The sequence below is a fragment of the Neltuma alba genome, unplaced genomic scaffold, assembly GCF_004799145.2.
Source record: "Neltuma alba isolate B1F8T4 unplaced genomic scaffold, ASM479914v2 tig00011322_pilon, whole genome shotgun sequence".
In the NCBI taxonomy this organism is placed as follows: domain Eukaryota; kingdom Viridiplantae; phylum Streptophyta; class Magnoliopsida; order Fabales; family Fabaceae; genus Neltuma; species Neltuma alba.
The window spans coordinates 637,480-656,373 of record NW_021636029.1 but is presented as its reverse complement, the minus strand read 5'-3'; the positions used below and the strand labels follow the sequence as shown (position 1 = coordinate 656,373).

The window sequence follows — 18,894 nt, the reverse complement described above, 5'->3', positions numbered from 1 at the left end:
TACTTGTCACATACACATAGGTTGAATTTCAATAGTCAAGGCATTCATTTGATACGTAAGTGTACATGTTATCATCTGAGACTTGTGTATTTTCAAGAAGCATATTCTAAACTCTAAAGAATATTCAAGATTGAAACCAAATACCCTCTAGTTTAAGTTTCTGATCCTCAAGAATGTTTCAGGAGTCTCTATTAACAGAAGTTGAAACCATTAAGTGAATTGAAACAGAGATGGCAAATCTGAGATTCCATTTCTTATTTTTACTTCTCTATGCAAGTATTATTATACTTGTTTCAAATAACTCTGTTGCCAAAATCTGCCTTCCAAGACAACACGATGCTTTTTCGGCATTTGAAGATTCACTATTTGATGTTGGAAACGACAATTATTTTAACACCAATGATCAGGCAAATTATGCACCATATAGGGAAAATTTGTTCAAGTAAGCTTCTGGCAGATATTCTGATGGGCGAGTTATTCCAGATTTCAGGTGATAAACCTAAAAAGTAAAAACACAGCTTAATTTCAAGAGAGTGATCAGGGTTCCAAGTGAGAAACTAGAAGATGAAGAAGCCAAAAGCATGCTGGCCGGGGCTGTCCCCTTAATAAACATTGGAAGCAATGATCATTCAGGTCTTTTGTATGTGGACATCGTCATTGGTAATCTTACAAACGTGATCAAAGTACGTAAATTCATTCTGAAGTACTCAATATTCAGAGTTGTAATGTTGTGCTAGGTGTTGTACCTTCTAATTGCTTTTTCACTCCGTGATTTGTAGGAAATATACCAGCAAGTAGGGAGGAAATTTGTGTGTTTTTTTTTTGTTTTTGTTTTTACTTGGGACCTCTGGCTTTTGCTCCACTGGTTAGGGTGCTTGTGAATGGAAGTGAAGGTCCCTGCAGAGGAGTCTCATGAAGCTGCATAACACGGCACTTTCTGTTGAGCTTCAGAAGTTGGAGAAACAGGTTGAAGGATTCAAATATTCACTTACCAATTTATACCATTTAGGCCTTGAAGTGATAAATCACCCTTCAAACTATGGTAGGTGTTAATCTCTTCATATCTTGCTTATGATTTTGATTCATAAATTAGTCTCCCGCAAAATGAACTCTGACAACCCGAAATTGCTAAAATTGACAACAACGGACTTTAAGAACTAAAATACATATGAAAATCATAAAGAACAAATTATTATAGATGCCTGTTAAAGTTATCTCAGGCAATCCTTAAAACAGCTTTACTTTTTTTGATATGGCAAGTTCAAAATACCCTTTCAACATCAAGAACACCAGTTTGTAACCTTGAGAAACATAAGTAATAACTTTGACAAGTGCTAGCTTGTGATACTTATTCTTGAAACTATTGAGAAGAATTTTAAGTTCAAGGATCTTTAAGCATTAATTTTATAAGTTTTAGGTTCTTCATGCGGGTTCTTATTCCTCGCATATATCATCTACCTCTTCTGATCTTCTAATCTCTATGGCTGAGCTCTTTCTCATTGAATGCGATATTGAAGATCTGAATTACTGAAGACGATTGATAATAATTAAAACAATTATATGATCTGCATCAATCTATAGCTGCAGTGTAGCCAGTCGTCACCTTTTTGTGGGACGCTTGAATCCTATCATTTGCAGACTTTGCGTACAAACAGTTTGCCACCTTCCCTCTTTTTGTTTTCTCACACACATAATACTAGTAATTTGCAAACTTTTATGCCAAACGGAATATGAATTAACTGTATTACGGTAAATATTATTTATGTAACAGAGGCTAGAGAGGCAAAAATGGATTCCTGTGAGAAATAGAAGGCAGCCTTATTTGTTTTTGAACGAGGGGTGCCAAAATTAGCTTGGTACTTAAAGTTATGTTTTGATGGGAAAAAAAGGGGAAGTCGGGAAGAGAAAAGAAAAGGAAGAATGTACTTTTCCCTATTTGAATAGCAAAGGAAAATAAGATGGTCAGAAAACATGATGAAAAATGAAATTCTCCCCAAAGTTATCGTTTCAAAAGTGAAGAGATTTTGAAGAGAAAACATGCTTTCTTTTATTGTCCCAAAGACTACAACAATCTGACCATGAGGCCCAAATATCATTTGTTTAGCCTTTTTTTTTAAAAAAAAATTATTTTTTAATTAAAGGGTAGGCTCTAACGACGTGAGGTTATAAGTAGAATTAAACTCGTATTAACAGGTTGATATTATAAGTAGAATTAAACTTATAATCTTTCACTCACACAAAGCTTTCATACCACTAGGTTACAAAATCACTAGCCAGTCATTTATATCTTTGTTAAGGCCAACCATTTGTATCTTTGTTAATTGATGTCATAGGAGCTAACTTTCCAATATAAATATGTGAAGTACAGCATTACCATAGATGCTCACACACTCACACACATGAAACTATCAGGTTTCTCCCTAGTAATTGGACAAGTGAAGTATTTCCAACATGTCAAATCTAAGGTTTCAGTACTTTTGCTTCTTGCTTATCTGCCGAAGCATCTGCTTCCCCAGAATCAGCCTAGGAGACATCTGTCTGCGACAAAAACATATTGCTTTGTATGTTTTTGGAGATGGTGAATATGATGCTGGCAACATCAACTATATCAACGGTTCTCTTTCTGCCTTTAGCGCAAATCATTGGCCTTACGGACAGACCTTCTTCAAGTACCCTTCTGGAAGATTTTCAGATGGTCGTTTAGTTCCAGACTTCATAGGTAAACTGACCATATTTATGATGTTTTGTCTGATTTCATCTTATCTATTTATTGATCTATTTATTCTCTTTTGGCAGCTGAGTATGGAAAATTGCCTTTGATAAAACCATATCTTCATCCTGGCCACCATAGATATACTGATGGAGCAAACTTTGCATCAGCAGGATCTGGAGCTCTTTCGGAAACTCGTCAAGGATCTGTATGTGGCATTTATTTTTTTATCTATCAATCCATTTATTATACATGAAGATCTCAGATGAGTACCGCCAAAAAAGACATAGTCAACTGTTCTTTTTTAATGATTTTTGAGATTTAAACACATTCAAATGGTCACTTTTTCCTTACATCAGATGGAAATTAGCACACCTTAATATCACTACCTAATACTCTTCACTACGGATAGTTTTGCTGTGATCTGATTAATTGTGTGATTCTTCAGGTTTTGGACCTGAAAACACAGGTAAGATATTACAAGAAGGTTCACAGGCTATTGAGGGAGGAACTAGGAGATGAAGCAGCTCAAACATTGATCTCAAGCTCTGTCCACTTGATTAGTACTGGGGTCAATGATTATGCAATTTACATTACAAATTTAACTGTGCTTTGGTCAAATTCTCACCAAGATTATGTGAATATGGTGATTGGCAACATTTCTTCTGCTATCAAAGTAAGAGAAGTTTCAGATTGAAACGAAGAGTTTACTATCATTTTGGTCCTTAAAAATTATATATTTACTTATTCTGATGATATGTATGAGTTCTGTTAACTTCATTTTTACCTATAGAAATTGATATTCTTCAATATAGAAAGTTAGTTGATGCTTGTCACTAAAATATAATAAAATTTATAACAAGTCATATTATTTATAAGTAGGAATAGTGCCCCCCACTTTAGACTACGTGCAAGGACCTGAGAAATGTGGCTAATATTTCTTTTTAGAAAAATGAAGTGGTTATTAAACCACTATGATTTTGTTGGCAAGCATCTAGATGCTACTAAATCATTTGAGTAACTCTCTTAACTTGAGGAGAACAGAACTTATGATGATCAAATTGATGTGCTTCTCCAAATGTTTGAGGTACTGATCTGATAATTGTTATCCTTCGAAGCCTAAACAGATTGAAGAAGGACTAAAGCAATAGTTTTTTAACTCTATAATATAATTAATCCAAAAGATATTTTTTAATAAGTTACTGACTGTGATGCACAGGACATATATAACGTAGGAGGAAGAAGATTTGGGATTCGTAATGCAGGCCCTTTGGGTTGTTTACCAGTTATGAGGGTACTAAGAGGTGGAGCTGCAGGTGACTGCATCGAAGAAGCTACAAAAATAGCAAAACTACACAACAAGCAACTTTACAAGATGCTGATAAAGCTTGGGAATGAGCTCCAAGGGTTTAAGTATGGACTCACTGATTACTTCACATTTCTAACAGAACTAATGGATAACCCTTTCAAATATGGTATGTCCTTGCCTTCTCACTACCTCTGCCTCTATTCTCATGAAGGATGATGATTCTCTCCCACTATATGTTAAAAAAAATATATATATATATATTGAAAACCTACGTGTAACCATGGGTTTCACAGTGTCTTATCTTGTGGTAAATTATTTTGTCATATTTTACATTTTTGCATTCATCTTTGTTCTTAACCACGTAGATTTCTTCATTTTCTCTGACAAGGTTTTAAGGAAGGGAATGTGGCATGCTGTGGCAGTGGTCCCTACAGAGGAACTTCAAATTGTGGATTGAAGATAGAAGGAATAGAAGACTACAAGTTATGCGATAATGTTGGTGATTATGTGTTCTTTGACTCTTCTCATCCCACAGAAAAGGTCAACCAGAAACTCTCAAAATTGATGTGGGACGGAAAGGGCAGTGGTCCCTACAATCTCAAAGCCTTATTAGAGATTTGAGCACTTCCTTAGTGTCAAAATATAGATGGATGCAGTTTATGTTACCAGTTGATACTACATGTGTTACACGGGAAGAGACACTGAAACCTAGCATTTAGCAGAAGTTTCTGATATGGTTTACCTGTACTTTCTATTCTTTTTGGATATTTTGAAAGTTTGATTTACCGAAAGTATATGGGAGAGAAATAAATCATTGGAGAATATGTGGAAAATTAGGTTCTCGTGTAACAAAATCCAGGCTCTAAGTCATTGGTACCAAGAAAAATCCAAAATAACAACTTTCAAAAACAGAAATTTAAAACTTATCATCTATCATTGACTATTAGTATATTCAATCGGCAGGTTTTAATCCAAGGTTTACTTTATGGGTTTGGACTAATTAAGTTTTGTATTGAAGTAGGATATTAAATAGGGGCAATGACAATTAGGTCCTAAAGGACCAATTCAATTACAACTAAGTCTCAACATTTCGAAATGCCACTAAAAACCCAAACATTTTCTCGTTTTTTGGTCATTATATGGTCCGAATGAAATGACTTGAACGCCCTTTTAATACCACCTCTCCCGCCGACGTGCTCTATTCCTGTCCAATTCCAAGGTCATCTGTCATTGACTGTAAGCATATTCAATCCCTAGTTTTGATCCAAGGTTTAACTTAAGGGTTTGGACTATTTAAGTTTTATTTTGAAGTTGGAAATTAGATAATGAAAGTTGACTTCGAAATGATAACAAAAGGGTATCTAAACTCCAGAGTTTTGAATTGAGAACAATGAAGTCTTTTCCAAATAATTATAGATAAAATGAATTAAAAATAAGTCTTGTCAATATGCATGACGGATTCAAGGATAATGACATAATAAACTAGAATAAATACCATTTTTATGATGCATTATTTAAAATGCCTCGTCACTAAGATTTCTCCAGGTATGCCTTGGTGCCTCGATCATCACTCTGAAAAATATTTCTGTCACAGACACATAGGTTGGATTTGCAATAGTCAAGCCATTCATTTAATACGCAAGTGTACATGTTATTATCTCAGACATATTCTGAATTCTCAGAATATCGAAGGTTAAAGCTAACAACCCACTTGTTTAAGTTTCTTATCCTCAAGTATAGTCTTTTATCACCAGAATTTGCAACCATTAAGTGAAGAGAAACTGAGATGGCAAGTCTGAGATTCTGTTTCTGTTTCTTACTTTTCTGTGCAAGTAATATCATACTTATTCCAAACAGCTGCCTTGCCAAAATATGCCTTCCAAGACAACACAATCCTTTGTTTGTATTTGGAGACTCACTATTTGATGTTGGAAACAATAATTACATCAACACAACTGATCAGGCAAATTATGCACCGTATGGGGAAAACTTCTTCAAGTACCCTTCTGGCAGATATTCTGATGGGCGTGTTATTCCAGATTTCATTGGTAAGAATTCTGAATGTTTGTGAGTTTGACTTCAATATCTAAACTTTTCTCCTCTATACTATTAACAATCCGAGAGTTTTCATTGCAGCTGAGTATGCTAAATTGCCATTAATCCAACCATATCTGTTTCCTGGTAATCATGAATATATTGATGGGGTCAATTTTGCATCAGCCGGTTCTGGGGCCTTAGTTGAAACTAATCAAGGAAGGGTATGTTATAGCTTGGGCTTTTTAGCTAAAATGATTCTGACATAATTTTTTCAACTATATAGAAAGATGAAATCAATCATAAATTGAAATTGACATGTAAGCTTGTCATAAGTAGATTCTACTATATAGGTAAATTTGCATTGCTTTTTGTGTTTAATTTATATCTCTTCATAATACGCTAGATCTGTCACACACACACACACACACACACACACACAGAGTTTAATAGTATGGCTGATTTTTTTTTTTCAGGTGATAGACCTAAAAACTCAACTAAGTTATTTCAAGAGAGTGATCAAGGTTCTGCGGCAGAAACTACAAGATGCAGAAACCAAAAGCCTACTGGCCAGAGCTGTCTACTTGATCAGCATTGGAAGCAATGATTATTTGGGTCCTTTGATGGAGAACTCCAGTGTCATTGCTTCATACTCTCCTGAAAAATATGTGGACATGGTCCTTGGAAATCTGACGACTGTGATCAAAGTGTGTAAAAAAACTTCTGAAATGGTCAATGCTCAGAGTTCTCTTAAGCTGTGTTTAGTGCTGCACCTTTCTAATTGCTTTTGCAATCTGTGATTACCAGGAAATACACAAGCAAGGAGGGAGGAAATTTGGGTTTCTTAACGTGGGACCTTTGGGTTGTACTCCGCTGGTCAGGGTACTAGTGAATGGAGGTGAAGGTCTCTGCAGAGAAGAAGTTTCAGCGCTAGTGAAGCTGCATAACACTGCACTTTCTGTAGAGCTTCCCAAGTTGGAGAAACGACTTAAAGGATTCAAATATTCACTTTACAATTTCTATGATTCAGTTTTTGATGTGATAAGTCACCCTTCAAAGTATGGGAGGTTCAAACTATTCCCGAGCCTTCAACAAGTTCAAAGTATTAAAGTTAGAAAGCATTTTGGCACATATCAGAATATCATTTACTAAGTGGTCTAGAGTTTGATCCTTTTTATCAATAACTCTCCAACCAAAATTAAGTTTCAGGTTTCACAGTTGAAATCCAAATATTATAATTCCAATGTTTTTGGGTTAATTTGTTGTGAAGGTTTCAGAGAAGGGAGTGAGGCATGCTGTGGAAGCGGGCCTTACAGGGGATATCCCAGTTGTGGAGGCAAAAGACTAACAAAAGATTATGAATTGTGTAAGAATGCGAGTGAATATGTCTTCTTTGACTCAGTTCATCCTTCTGAAAGGGCTAATGAGCTTCTTTCCCAATTCCTATGGAATGGAAATCACACAATCACAGGGCTTCACAATCTGAAAGCACTATTTCAACAATGATCCAACCATATATGGAGTTCTTATTCTTAATATTGGTGATAAGAAGAGAAAAGGAATGAGATGGGGATGTTCCTGAAAGGAAAAGGAGTATATGTAAATTGATGAAATAAAAATTTCAAAGTTTATGTCGTGTTTAGAATAAAAGGCGTATAAATTGACCTGTCCGACTTAGCCTTGATTCAGAAGTTAGTCTGCTTTAAAATGAAATGTTGTCCAACGATCCTAATTTGATAAGTAAAGACTTTTTTTGGGCCAAAATATAAGACAGCATAAAGACTTAAATAATTGAAATATCTCGGAAAAATCACAAGAACCAGTTATCATAGGTGCTTCTTCGCATGTCATGCTCCTTAAAGCCGCTTCATTTCTCAGATATTACAAAAAGGTTTTCATCAACGACTTTTTAAGCTTAGCTCAGGCTCAACTCTAAATCTAAATACTTTTTTTTCAACTTTTTAATTATCATGAGAAAGATGGTAAAACAGAAAGACTCATTTGGTACTTACTCCAAGGTATTATCTTTAGTCCTTAATATAAAATCCAGTTAACCAATTTGAGAAAATTGAGAAAATTACTAAATTACTTTAAAATATTTATATTTATATTGATCAAACCACGTAGGAAAACTATCAAATACCAGGCAGTAGGACACGCAGCAAGAATTGTTGGACCATATTCACAGTATTTTGTGAGATTTTGGAAATTCGGAAAGATCAAAATACTTGGAACATTTTTTTTCCCCCCTCATCACACCAGATCCAAATGCCCCTGGATTTTCCCATTAGAATTGCACAACATATATTCCTTACATTTCTCCATGATCTAGAGATTTGTTCAAATTGTGTCGCTCTAGGGACCAACACTCACACTACACACACAAATATGTTCACAAGTCAAGTGGAAATGACAGAAGACGCGTGTTGACTTCATATTCGGTGCCGCCATACTCACATACGTTCACACTAACACAAATCCAGGATTGAGCCTTACTTTGTGATGGATTTATGATTATCTGACATGATTAAAAACTAATGTTGTAGCAGAAAGCAACAGAAAAATTGAATTGCTGGGTCCCAGGGAGTCTTCTTTCTTTCTAGTTCATCGAGACTGAAGGGAATTATAATTAATGAACATTAGATTGAGAAGTTTGAGGAGGGGGTGAGTAAATGCGATCGAATATTATGGCAAGACCCGTGTCTCATCATATCAGCTTCTTCTTCTTCTTCTTCTTCTTCTTCAGCAGCACAGTACTGTGTCTCATCTTCCCTACACTGTGCTGGGCTGATTCATCTCCATGTCTGCAACAAAGGCAAACCCCACCGTTTATCTTCGGAGACTCACTGTCTGATCCAGGAAACAACAACTACATCAACAATACTTCTCAATATAGGGCGAATTCTAGCCCTTATGGGATCACCTTCTTCAAATACCCTACTGGTAGATTTAGTGATGGCCGTCTCGTCTCAGATTTTATCAGTAAGCAGCATTGACTCTCGTGTTCCTGAACTTGAATTAGTATGTATGAAAAAACTAACGTAACTCCACTTCAGCTGAGTTTGCAGAACTTCCACTGATTCCACCATATCTACAGCCAGGATATCATCGGTATACTGACGGAGCCAATTTTGCATCTGGTGGAGCTGGTATTCTAGTTGAGACTAATCAAGGATCAGTATGTTTTTTGTTTTTTTTGTTTTTCACAGTTTAATCTGGTTGATATCGATGGACTAAGCCTGCCGCCGTGGATATGAACTTGGACCTTTTAATTATGAATACACTATAAAAGCAGAAACACACTGATGACTAATTCTAATTTGCAGGTGGTATGCCTCAAAACTCAACTTGAGCATTTCAAGAATGTAGAGGGGAAATTAAGGAGGAAACTTGGTGATGCAGAAGCCAGGGAATTGGTTTCAAGAGCTGTATATCTTATGAATATAGGAAGCAATGACTACATTTTCCCTTTGGCTTTAAATTCCAGCATTATCAAATTATACCCGCAAAAATACGTCAGAATGGTGATTGGAAACCTCACGTCTGTTATCAAAGTAAGGACATATGTACTCTTGGAAAGCCATGACTGACCTAAATGTATCATAAAAGATACTAACTTGAATATGTTTGAGTTGCTGACATAACAGGAAATGTATGAGAAAGGAGGAAGGAAGTTCTGGGTCCCAAATTTGGCTCCTTTTGGTTGTGTACCCGGCTTGAGAGTGAGCAATAATAGTTGCTTGGAGGAAGCCAATGCACTAGCAAAACTACATAACCAGGAGCTTCCTAAAATGCTTCAGAAGCTAGAAACTCAACTTAAAGGCTTCAAATACTCAACAAGCGATTTCTACGGCTTTCTCATTGATATGATTAATTTCCCTTCTAGACATGGTGAGTGCAGGAGGCCATGTTCTTTGATTGGAACATGGGTTTATGTTTTATCAGTAATTTCAGTAGTTGAGATGAAGTGATTGAATTTGAATTGATATAAACTTTGTATAGGTTTGAAGGAAGGGAAGATGGCATGCATTGGTGTTGGCCCATTCAGAGGAGGAAGGAGTTATGGGGCATGTAAAGATCCAAGTGAGTATGTGTTCTTTGATTCTGTTCATCCCACAGAAACAGTGAACCAGAAGTTTGCAAGCATAGTATGGAATGGAAATCGCAACCAAACATGGCCTCACAATCTCAAAGAGCTAGTTGAGACAATATAGGCGTTGAGCCTTGTGCTTCAACTCATCAATCATCATCAGCGCGTTGCAGACTTGAACTGATACAATTTCGGATTCTTTAGAACTTCTTCTAAATATGTGCGTATGATTGTGTGTGTGGCCTAATGTGGGAGAGTACGTTCAGCAGAACTAATCTGAAGATTTTGATTTGTTTGCGTCAGCCATAAATGGTGGCTGATACAAATTGTTCTCCCGGAACCAATCTGCAAATAAACCCCGTACTCCCTATCCATATGGAGGCGGTTTGGGTGCACCCAAAGCTCACCGTCCAGATTTAATTTTGTTTTTTCTTATTTTTATTTGTCTTTATATTTTATTAATTTTTGAAAGTTAATGTGTATATATATTGGAAGGTGAGCACCCAAAGCTCATTCCATTACCAACAGAATAATTAATTATTTTTAAATCAAAAAAATTTTGATTCACAAGTACAAAATGAAATGTTTCCCAGGGTCCTAAAGTGATAACTAAAGACTTTTTTTGGGCCAAAACATAAAAGACAACTGAGGACTTGAAAATTTAAAATATCCCTAAGAAATTACAAGTTCTTATAGATGTTTCTTTACCTCTCATACTCCTTAAAGCCACTTCATTTCTCTTATATTACAAAAGTATTTTTATTAGAGACTTTTTAAATCTAGCTTAGGCTCAACTCTTAATCTAAATATAATATAATCTTCTTAATTTTTTAATTATCGTGAGAAAGATGGTCAAAAAAGAGGATTTACTTGGGACCTATTGTATTGATCTCATTATGAGATGTTTGGGTAAAAACCAAAAATTTTAAAAATAATTTTACTGTATACGAAATAAAAAAGTGCTTTTAGAAAGCACTTTTAGAAATATCTAAACACCTCTTTAGTATCACTCCTCAGGTTGTGTTTTTAATAGCCTGTGTAGGAAAATTATCATATACAAGGTCATAGGACATGCAGCAATAATTGTTGGATCATATTTGCAGTATTTTGTGAGATTTTAGAAATTCAGAAAGATCAAAATACTTGAAGATCTTTATGTTTTTTCCCCCTTCATATGACCAGATCCAAGTGCACCTGGATTTCCCCATTAGAATTGCACAACATACATTCCTTAACATTTCTCCATGATCCAAGGACCACCGCAAATATGTTCAAAAGTCAATTGGGATTGCCTGAAGACTCGTGTTGCCCTCACATTCGGTGGCCCCATACTCGCATACGTTCATACCAACGCACATCCAAGGTTGAACCTTACATTATGATATATATATATATATATATATATATATATAAATATAGAGGGGGAGAGAGAGAGAGTGTGTGTGCGCGCGCGCGCGCGATCATTTGACATGATAAAAGAAATGTTGTGGCAGAAAAACTGAATTAGTGGGTCCCAGGGAGTCTTCTTTTTGTTCCTAGTTCATCGAGACTGAAAGGGAATTATAATTAATGAACATTAGATTGAGAAGTTTGAGGAGGGCGTGGGTAAATCAGATCGAATATTATGGCAAGACTTGTGTCTCATCATATCAGCTTCTTCTTCTTCAGCACAGTACTGTGTCTCATCTTCCCTACATTGTGCTGGGCTGATTCATCTCCGTGTCGGCAACAAAAGCAAACCCCATTGTTTATCTTCGGAGATTCACTGTCTGATCCAGGGAACAACAACTACATCAACAGTACTTCTCAATATAAAGCGAATTATAGCCCTTATGGGATCAGCTTCTTCAAATACCCAAGTGGTAGATTTAGTAATGGCCGTCTCGTCCCAGATTTTATCAGTAAGCAGCATTGAATCATGTTCTTGAGCTTGAATTAGTATAGATATAAAAAAAACTAATGTGACTCCATAACAGCTGAGTATGCAGAACTTCCACTGATTCCACCATATCTCCGGCCTGGATATCATCGATACGCTGATGGAGCCAATTTTGCATCTGGTGGAGCTGGTGTTCTGGTTGAGACTAATCAAGGATCAGTATGCGTTTTTGTTTCTCTTCACAGTTTGATCTGATTGGATATCAATGGACTAAGCCTGCCGCCATGGATATGAACTTGGACCTTTTAATTATGAATGCAGTGTCAAAGCAGAAACACACAGATGATTAATTCTAATTTGCAGGTGGTAAACCTCAAAACTCAACTTGAGCATTTCAAGGATGTAGAGGGGCAGTTAAGGAAGAAACTTGGTGATGCAGAAGCCAGAAAATTGGTTTCAAGAGCTGTATATCTTGTGAATATAGGAAGCAATGACTACATTTTCCCTTTGGCTTTAAATTCCAGCATTATCAAATTACACCCTCAACAATACGTTAGAATGGTGATTGGAAACCTCACTTCTGTGATCAAAGTAAGTATATATCCATACACTCTTGGAAAGCCATGACTGATCTAAATGTATCGTAAAAGATACTAACTTGAATATGTTTGAGTTGCTGACATAACAGGAAATACATGGGATTGGAGGAAGGAAGTTCTGGGTCCCAAATTTGGCTCCCTTTGGTTGTATACCAGCCATGAGAGTGGGCAATAACTGCTTTGAGGAAGCCAATGCATTAGCCAAACTACACAACTAAGAACTTCCTAAAATGCTTCAGAAGCTAGAAACTCAACTCAAAGGCTTCAAATACTCAACGAGCGATTTCTTCGGCTTTCTCCTAGATATGAGTAATTTCCCATCTAAACATGGTGAGTGCAGGCCATGTTCTTTGATTGGAACATAGGTTTATATTTTATCTGTAATTTCAAATACTTGGGATGAACTGATTGGATTTGCATTGATATAAACTTTGGACAGGTTTGAAGGAAGGGAAGATGGCATGCTATGTGGGTGGCCCGTTCAGTGGAGGAAAGAATTTTGAGGCATGTGAAGATCCAAGTGAGCATGTGTTCTTTGATTCTGTTCATCCCACAGAAACAGTGTACGAGAAGTTTGCAAGCATAGTGTGGAATGGAAATCGCAACCAAACATGGCCTCACAATCTCAAAGAGCTAGTTGAGAAAGCATAGGCGTCGAGCATTGTGGTTCAACTCATCAATCATCATCATCAACACGTTGCAGATACTATATATACAATAAATATATATATGTATATATGATCTTGCGTATGTGACCTAATGTGGGAGGGTACGTTCAGCAGAACCAGTCTGAAGATTTTGATTTGTTTCCATCAGCCAGAAATGGTGGCTGATACAAATTGTTCTCCCAGAACCAATCTACAAATAAACCCTGTACTCCCTATATATACACAAACGCATTAACTTTCAAAAATTAATGAAATATAAAAACCTGTACTAGTCCATGGATTCCTTTAACTGCGACATTTATATCAGCCCCCTAATAATGCCTATTTAAATGGAATTTAATCTATAGGTTTAGGCTCCGTTTGGAATGACTCATAGTCATTTATGGAATAAGAGGAGTTTTTGTCCCGGCTCATCCAAATGAGGCCTTAATTTGGCGCCTTGGATCATTTTCATTCAGGAGAATAAGTCGAAATAGGAGTTAATTAATCCGGTTCTAAAATCCCGAAACAACATATCAAACGAACAAGTCTGGGCCAAGGTTTCCCAATTGAGCCCCTATACAGCTGATCCCTCACTTCTCAGGTGGTTCATCTTTAAAAAAACAGTCCCCCTGTTATTCTAAACGTGGCTGTGGAGGAGGGTTGCGTTGGTACGAGACGTTTCTGGTGTGTCGTAGGGAGTGTTTGGCAACAAGTAAAAGTACTTTTAAAAAGCACTTTTCTGTAAAACGAGATAAACTTCTCTATATATTTATTTTGTCTATTATAAAAACACTTTTAAAATCATGATTTGATTTCTTTCCAAACACTTCCGTAATCCAAGTGGCTATCTATAGTTGGTTTGAGAGAGGCCATACCCCTAACAATGCCAACAAAAAATTAGCAGAGCTCATATGGGATAACCAAAGCTGAGTCAAACTTTGAATCATAACGGTGCGAAAAACTATAAAAATACTTTTAAAAAGTAGTTTTTCGTAAATCGAGATAAATTCTATCACATATTTATTTCGTATACTGTAAAATTATTTTTAAAATCATAGTTTTATTTCCACCTAAACAGCTCGAGATCTGGACGAGCATTTATTCAAGGAATTAAATTTCCTTGACAGATCCCATCTTATATTCCGTAAGTCTGTTCTGTTTGAAGGTTTCTACTCCATTCCAAGCACACACTAATCCGTGGAAACTGGAAAGTCCCTTGACGTGAAGCTAAGGATATGGGCTGAAGCCAAGCCCATGATTCATTGGGCCCAAGGAGTGTTAAATGGGCCTCCCCTCCATACTCCTGCTCATTCAAATGAGCTCCGCCTTCAATTTTTCCAACCAAAAGAGAATAAAAGCGAATATTCCCGCACCCACAAGTCACGCAAACAAGCAGTGGTTTGTGTCCAAGCAAAATAAGAAATAGAGGAGCGAAACAATAGAAATAATAAATTAATAAATAATGTGGGGGTTTGTTTTTCCAGAGATGTGAATGAACAATGAGATGGAGAAAAGGACAGTTAGAAGGAGTGTGATGAGATATATGGGCGTGAGGGTAGGAGCATGAAGGTGATGATGACTTTGAGAGAAGGTTGGGAGAGCAAAAATGAAAAGGCAGCCATAAAAGGAGAAGAGTGAAAGCAACAAAACCTGAGGGATGTGAACACCACACTTTCCACTTTGCACGCCTTGCTCCTCACCTGTCTTCAATAATTCACACATTCTCTCTCTCCTCCTCTCTTCTATTCATTCAATACTTGTGATCTTCCCCTTCTCTTTATCACTATGCCCTCTAAATTATCCTCATTGCATGTATATGTGTCTGTGCTTTTATTACACTTTTTAATCAGAGCATTTTTTGTTCAATAGCATAGATTAATCCTAGTAAATGAGTAAAAAACTAGACAGTCTTACATATGGGTTGAACTGTTAGCTGGACTCTCTAATAAATTGGTTTATATTACTTCTGGTCCTAAAGATAAAAGCCAATAGACTGATTTGAGTAAATTAAGAAAATAAGTTAAGTTAGTTATTTATAATAAATAAGTGTTGTCTTTTCTAAAATATCCTTACTAATCAAGTTTATTGGCTAAAACTATCATTATTAAAAGAACTACCTTATAAAAATAAATAAATATGAGAGACAAAATAGATTAGAGTTTTATATTTAAAATTTTGAGGACGAGTGATAGTACTATGATTAAACTAAAAATGAATTGGGTTAAGCTGGAGACGAGCCATCATTGAGTTGAACACCAAAAACAAACCGAGACCTGAAATCACCTCTACAAAACCAAATGGATTTTGGGCCTAACAGGAAAAAATTGATTTTTTTTTAAAATAACTTTAAAAAATTGACTCTCCAAAAGCTCAATATATTTTTAAACCATTGGTAGCCATATGATGTTATTTCATTGAAAATTTTATACAACTTAGTGTTATTGTATTGAAATGTCTTACTATGAACCTGAAATGAACGAATCCCATGCACGAACATGGAATTAATAGCATATTCATTATAACTTGTTATTATGTTTATTTTTCCAGATGTATAGACAAGACAAAAAGCTTCCACATGGCAAGGGATATGGAAGGACCACTTAAGCAAAGGTAAAAAATTCAGTGAGTGCCTCAATGTAAATCATGGGACAGTCGAATGCCATCAAAAGCTACCTTTGTTTATATGCTTATGATAGGCCTTATTGGACTTTGCCTTTTATTTTTCCACACACAATAAAGTCAATATAATGGGGTGTGTGTGTGTGTGTCACTCAATCAAGTGTGAAAGAAAGAGAAAACTGCTTGGGGCAAAAATGAAAAATATTAATTAAAAAAAAAAGAAAATTAATGAAGGGCCTGTTTTGTTGCCACACACGTATATATTGATAATGAAATTTGACAGATCATAACCAGGCTTCACATTCTCGTCCTTTTATACCTGTAATATGCCATTTGATTTTTTAAAAAATTTATTTTAACTTAGTTATAAATAAAACTTAGGTCACTGTATTTATATCCATTAGGTTTAATTCTTCAATCAAATCTCATCATGTGTAATTTCTATTGTTAATAATTAACATGCAAGTTTATTGTGTGTATATATTTAAAAAAAATTAGTGTGTACCCAAGAGAGAAGTTAAAAAAAAACCCGAGTGAAAATAATAAACTCAGCAAATATTGCTTTGTTATTATACTCCTCTGATACTTAATATAAGACCCATTTAACTAATTTGATTAGATTAAGGAAGTTAGGTAAGTTAGTTAATTATAAAAAAAGTGACACATTTTTCCTAAAACACTATAATCATATTTCTTAATACCCCATCTCCCTTTTCTACTTGATTATGATTGATTAGGAATAATTTAGAGAAAATTGATAAATATGAGAAATTGGTCTTATATTTATAATTAAAACTAACTCAAAAATTGAGTCCTATATTAAGGACCGGAGGAGTATAACGTGCTAAATAGTAAAGGACGAGGGAGTGGTCCTTAAATTTCTCTATCATTGTGTATTTTATACACACACATAGGTATACAAATATCATGTGTGTGTCTATGTATATGTCTCTCTCCATGGACCCATAATCCAAGTTTATCACCCATCGTCACCGTCATCAATTATAGATGTTACTAGAGTTATTTTAAAGTTGCAGATAATTCAATTAAATCCTGCTTTGGCAAGTGGCAACTAGTGAAAAATTGTTTTCATTTTCAAGATAAAAACACCGGACGATAGATATTATAAATGTTGTCCACGTCAACAACCAAATGTTGGGGCTTGACCCCATGCATAATAATGGCCACCTCATTAATAGTGTTATGTTCACTCCATTGATAAACTCTATATGCACCTTGCACCCCACTATTAATTATCACCACAGTCACCATCTTGATACACACACATAACTACAACACAATTACAATGTATTGTGATTTATAGAACTTTAATAAACTCTTATGTGGTTAGGTAAATTATAATTACAGATACTATCTTTAGTCCTTAATACTACTTTCGGTTTTAATTATAAGAGCTAGTTGACTAATTTGAGAAAATTAAGAAAATAAGTTAAGTTAGTTATTTGTGATAAATAGGTGTTGTCTTTTCTAAAATATTCTTGCTAATCAAATTTGTTGGCTGGAACTATCATTATTAGAAAGATTATGTTGAAAAAAAATATAAACAAAGTGGATTGGGGTCTTATATTTAAGACTAAAATAAAGCCAAACAAGATCTTATACTAAGGACTGGAGGTAGTATAAAAGTTAGTTTGACTTTTAATTTAGTTATAAATATAATACTACAATACACTTTATTTCACATATTTATCTTTTTTTTTTAAAGTAGCCATTGTAGTAGCTACACATATACGATTAACAAGAATATTTAAGAAGAAAATAATATATATTTATTATAAATAACTAACTTAATTAATTTTACTAATATACTCATATTAGTTAACCAACTCTTGATGCAAAGCATTACATCAATAAACCCTTTTTGGGTTTGAACTCAACTATTATTTCTCATAAGGTTGTTGTTATATTTAAATAGAAAGCAGTAAAAAGGCATACACTAACGATTCAAGGCTATGAACATGATCAAATATAATGTTAGTAAATCTCATCTCATTAGAACGGATGGTAGCTTTTAAACCGCACATACAGATGCGTCTGTGAGAGTATAAATTATTAAATTTAGAGATAAATAGTGTAAACTGCAACCCATGTTAGGTGATTTTTTGCCTAGTATAATAAATTTATTTTTATGAGAAATTTAATGTGAATAATTTTAACTGTTATTATTATTTTTTTATATGGCTATTTTTGTCAAATTTTTTTAATTTTATAACATAGTTTATATATTTACATGAACTGAAATTCAGTATCTTGTCCTCAAGTGTAGCCGTTAAAAAAAAAAAAATTGTGCTTTTTCTCATGGGCAGGTGGCTCCTGAAATATCGGTGCATGGACCAATGAAAAGAATACACGTCAGACATGGCGTGAAGAGAGGGAAGGAAGAAGCGCGCATCGCGTGATAAGGATAAGGATGAAATGTCCACGTCATCGGACAGTTGTATTGTATCCAATTTGTCAAAGATATTTGGCCCCGCTGAAGTGAAAGCGTCGCTCCCCTCCGTCCATCGTCATAGCCCACATGACCCTCGTTGGCTATGGAATTGCTTTTCTCGTGCCGCCTACTTGGCCCCTTCTTCACCCTCCGATCAAAATCTAACGGATCACATTTCCCCCATACTTAAATGAAAAAAACAAAATTTTGACCTTGACTTTTCACTTTTACCTTTTATTAAATATACACCACTTAATACTTATTATATATGAAACAAATTTTGCTTATTATTTATCATGTACTTTTTTTGCAAACAAGAATATATTTTTTAAAAAAATGTGTATATCTTACATATTTATTACTTTAATTAAATTTAAATGGTATTTTGAGCTGTGTGATTTTGATAGATATTTTTTATAATAAGGGATGGAGGAAGTATTTCGAAATATTCTTTTACTTATTTTTCCAATTTCTAAAATAAAATCAAAATTTTCAATTAAATACGAAAGAAGAAATTTTGTGAGAATTGAAATGTTTGAGAATCGGCGAGGC

At 35.0% G+C, this 18,894-nt stretch overlaps 3 protein-coding genes and 1 pseudogene across 3 annotated transcripts; all 4 read left to right on the top strand.

Moving 5' to 3' along the window:
• The first annotated feature begins 230 nt into the window (after positions 1 to 230).
• LOC114711891 (GDSL esterase/lipase 1-like) lies at positions 231 to 4,640 on the top strand. The gene is made up of 6 exons (XM_028896315.1): positions 231 to 418; positions 2,646 to 2,719; positions 2,797 to 2,918; positions 3,159 to 3,386; positions 3,930 to 4,185; positions 4,408 to 4,640. The coding sequence occupies exons 1-6, from the start codon at positions 231 to 233 to the stop codon at positions 4,638 to 4,640; spliced, it is 1,101 nt and encodes a 366-aa protein (XP_028752148.1).
• Positions 4,641 to 5,805: 1,165 nt separating this feature from the next.
• On the top strand, positions 5,806 to 7,559 carry LOC114711848 (GDSL esterase/lipase 1-like). The gene is made up of 5 exons (XM_028896276.1): positions 5,806 to 6,067; positions 6,156 to 6,277; positions 6,530 to 6,760; positions 6,861 to 7,120; positions 7,331 to 7,559. The coding sequence occupies exons 1-5, from the start codon at positions 5,806 to 5,808 to the stop codon at positions 7,557 to 7,559; spliced, it is 1,104 nt and encodes a 367-aa protein (XP_028752109.1).
• A 1,181-nt stretch (positions 7,560 to 8,740) lies between these two features.
• LOC114711890 (GDSL esterase/lipase 4-like) lies at positions 8,741 to 10,372 on the top strand. Its single transcript, XM_028896314.1, has 5 exons — positions 8,741 to 9,035; positions 9,110 to 9,231; positions 9,380 to 9,607; positions 9,701 to 9,944; positions 10,056 to 10,372. Exons 1-5 carry the CDS (start codon positions 8,741 to 8,743, stop codon positions 10,265 to 10,267), a joined length of 1,101 nt encoding a protein of 366 aa, XP_028752147.1. The 3' UTR covers positions 10,268 to 10,372.
• Positions 10,373 to 11,767: 1,395 nt separating this feature from the next.
• Positions 11,768 to 13,272, top strand: LOC114711888 (GDSL esterase/lipase 1-like; annotated as a pseudogene).
• Positions 13,273 to 18,894: the final 5,622 nt, after the last annotated feature.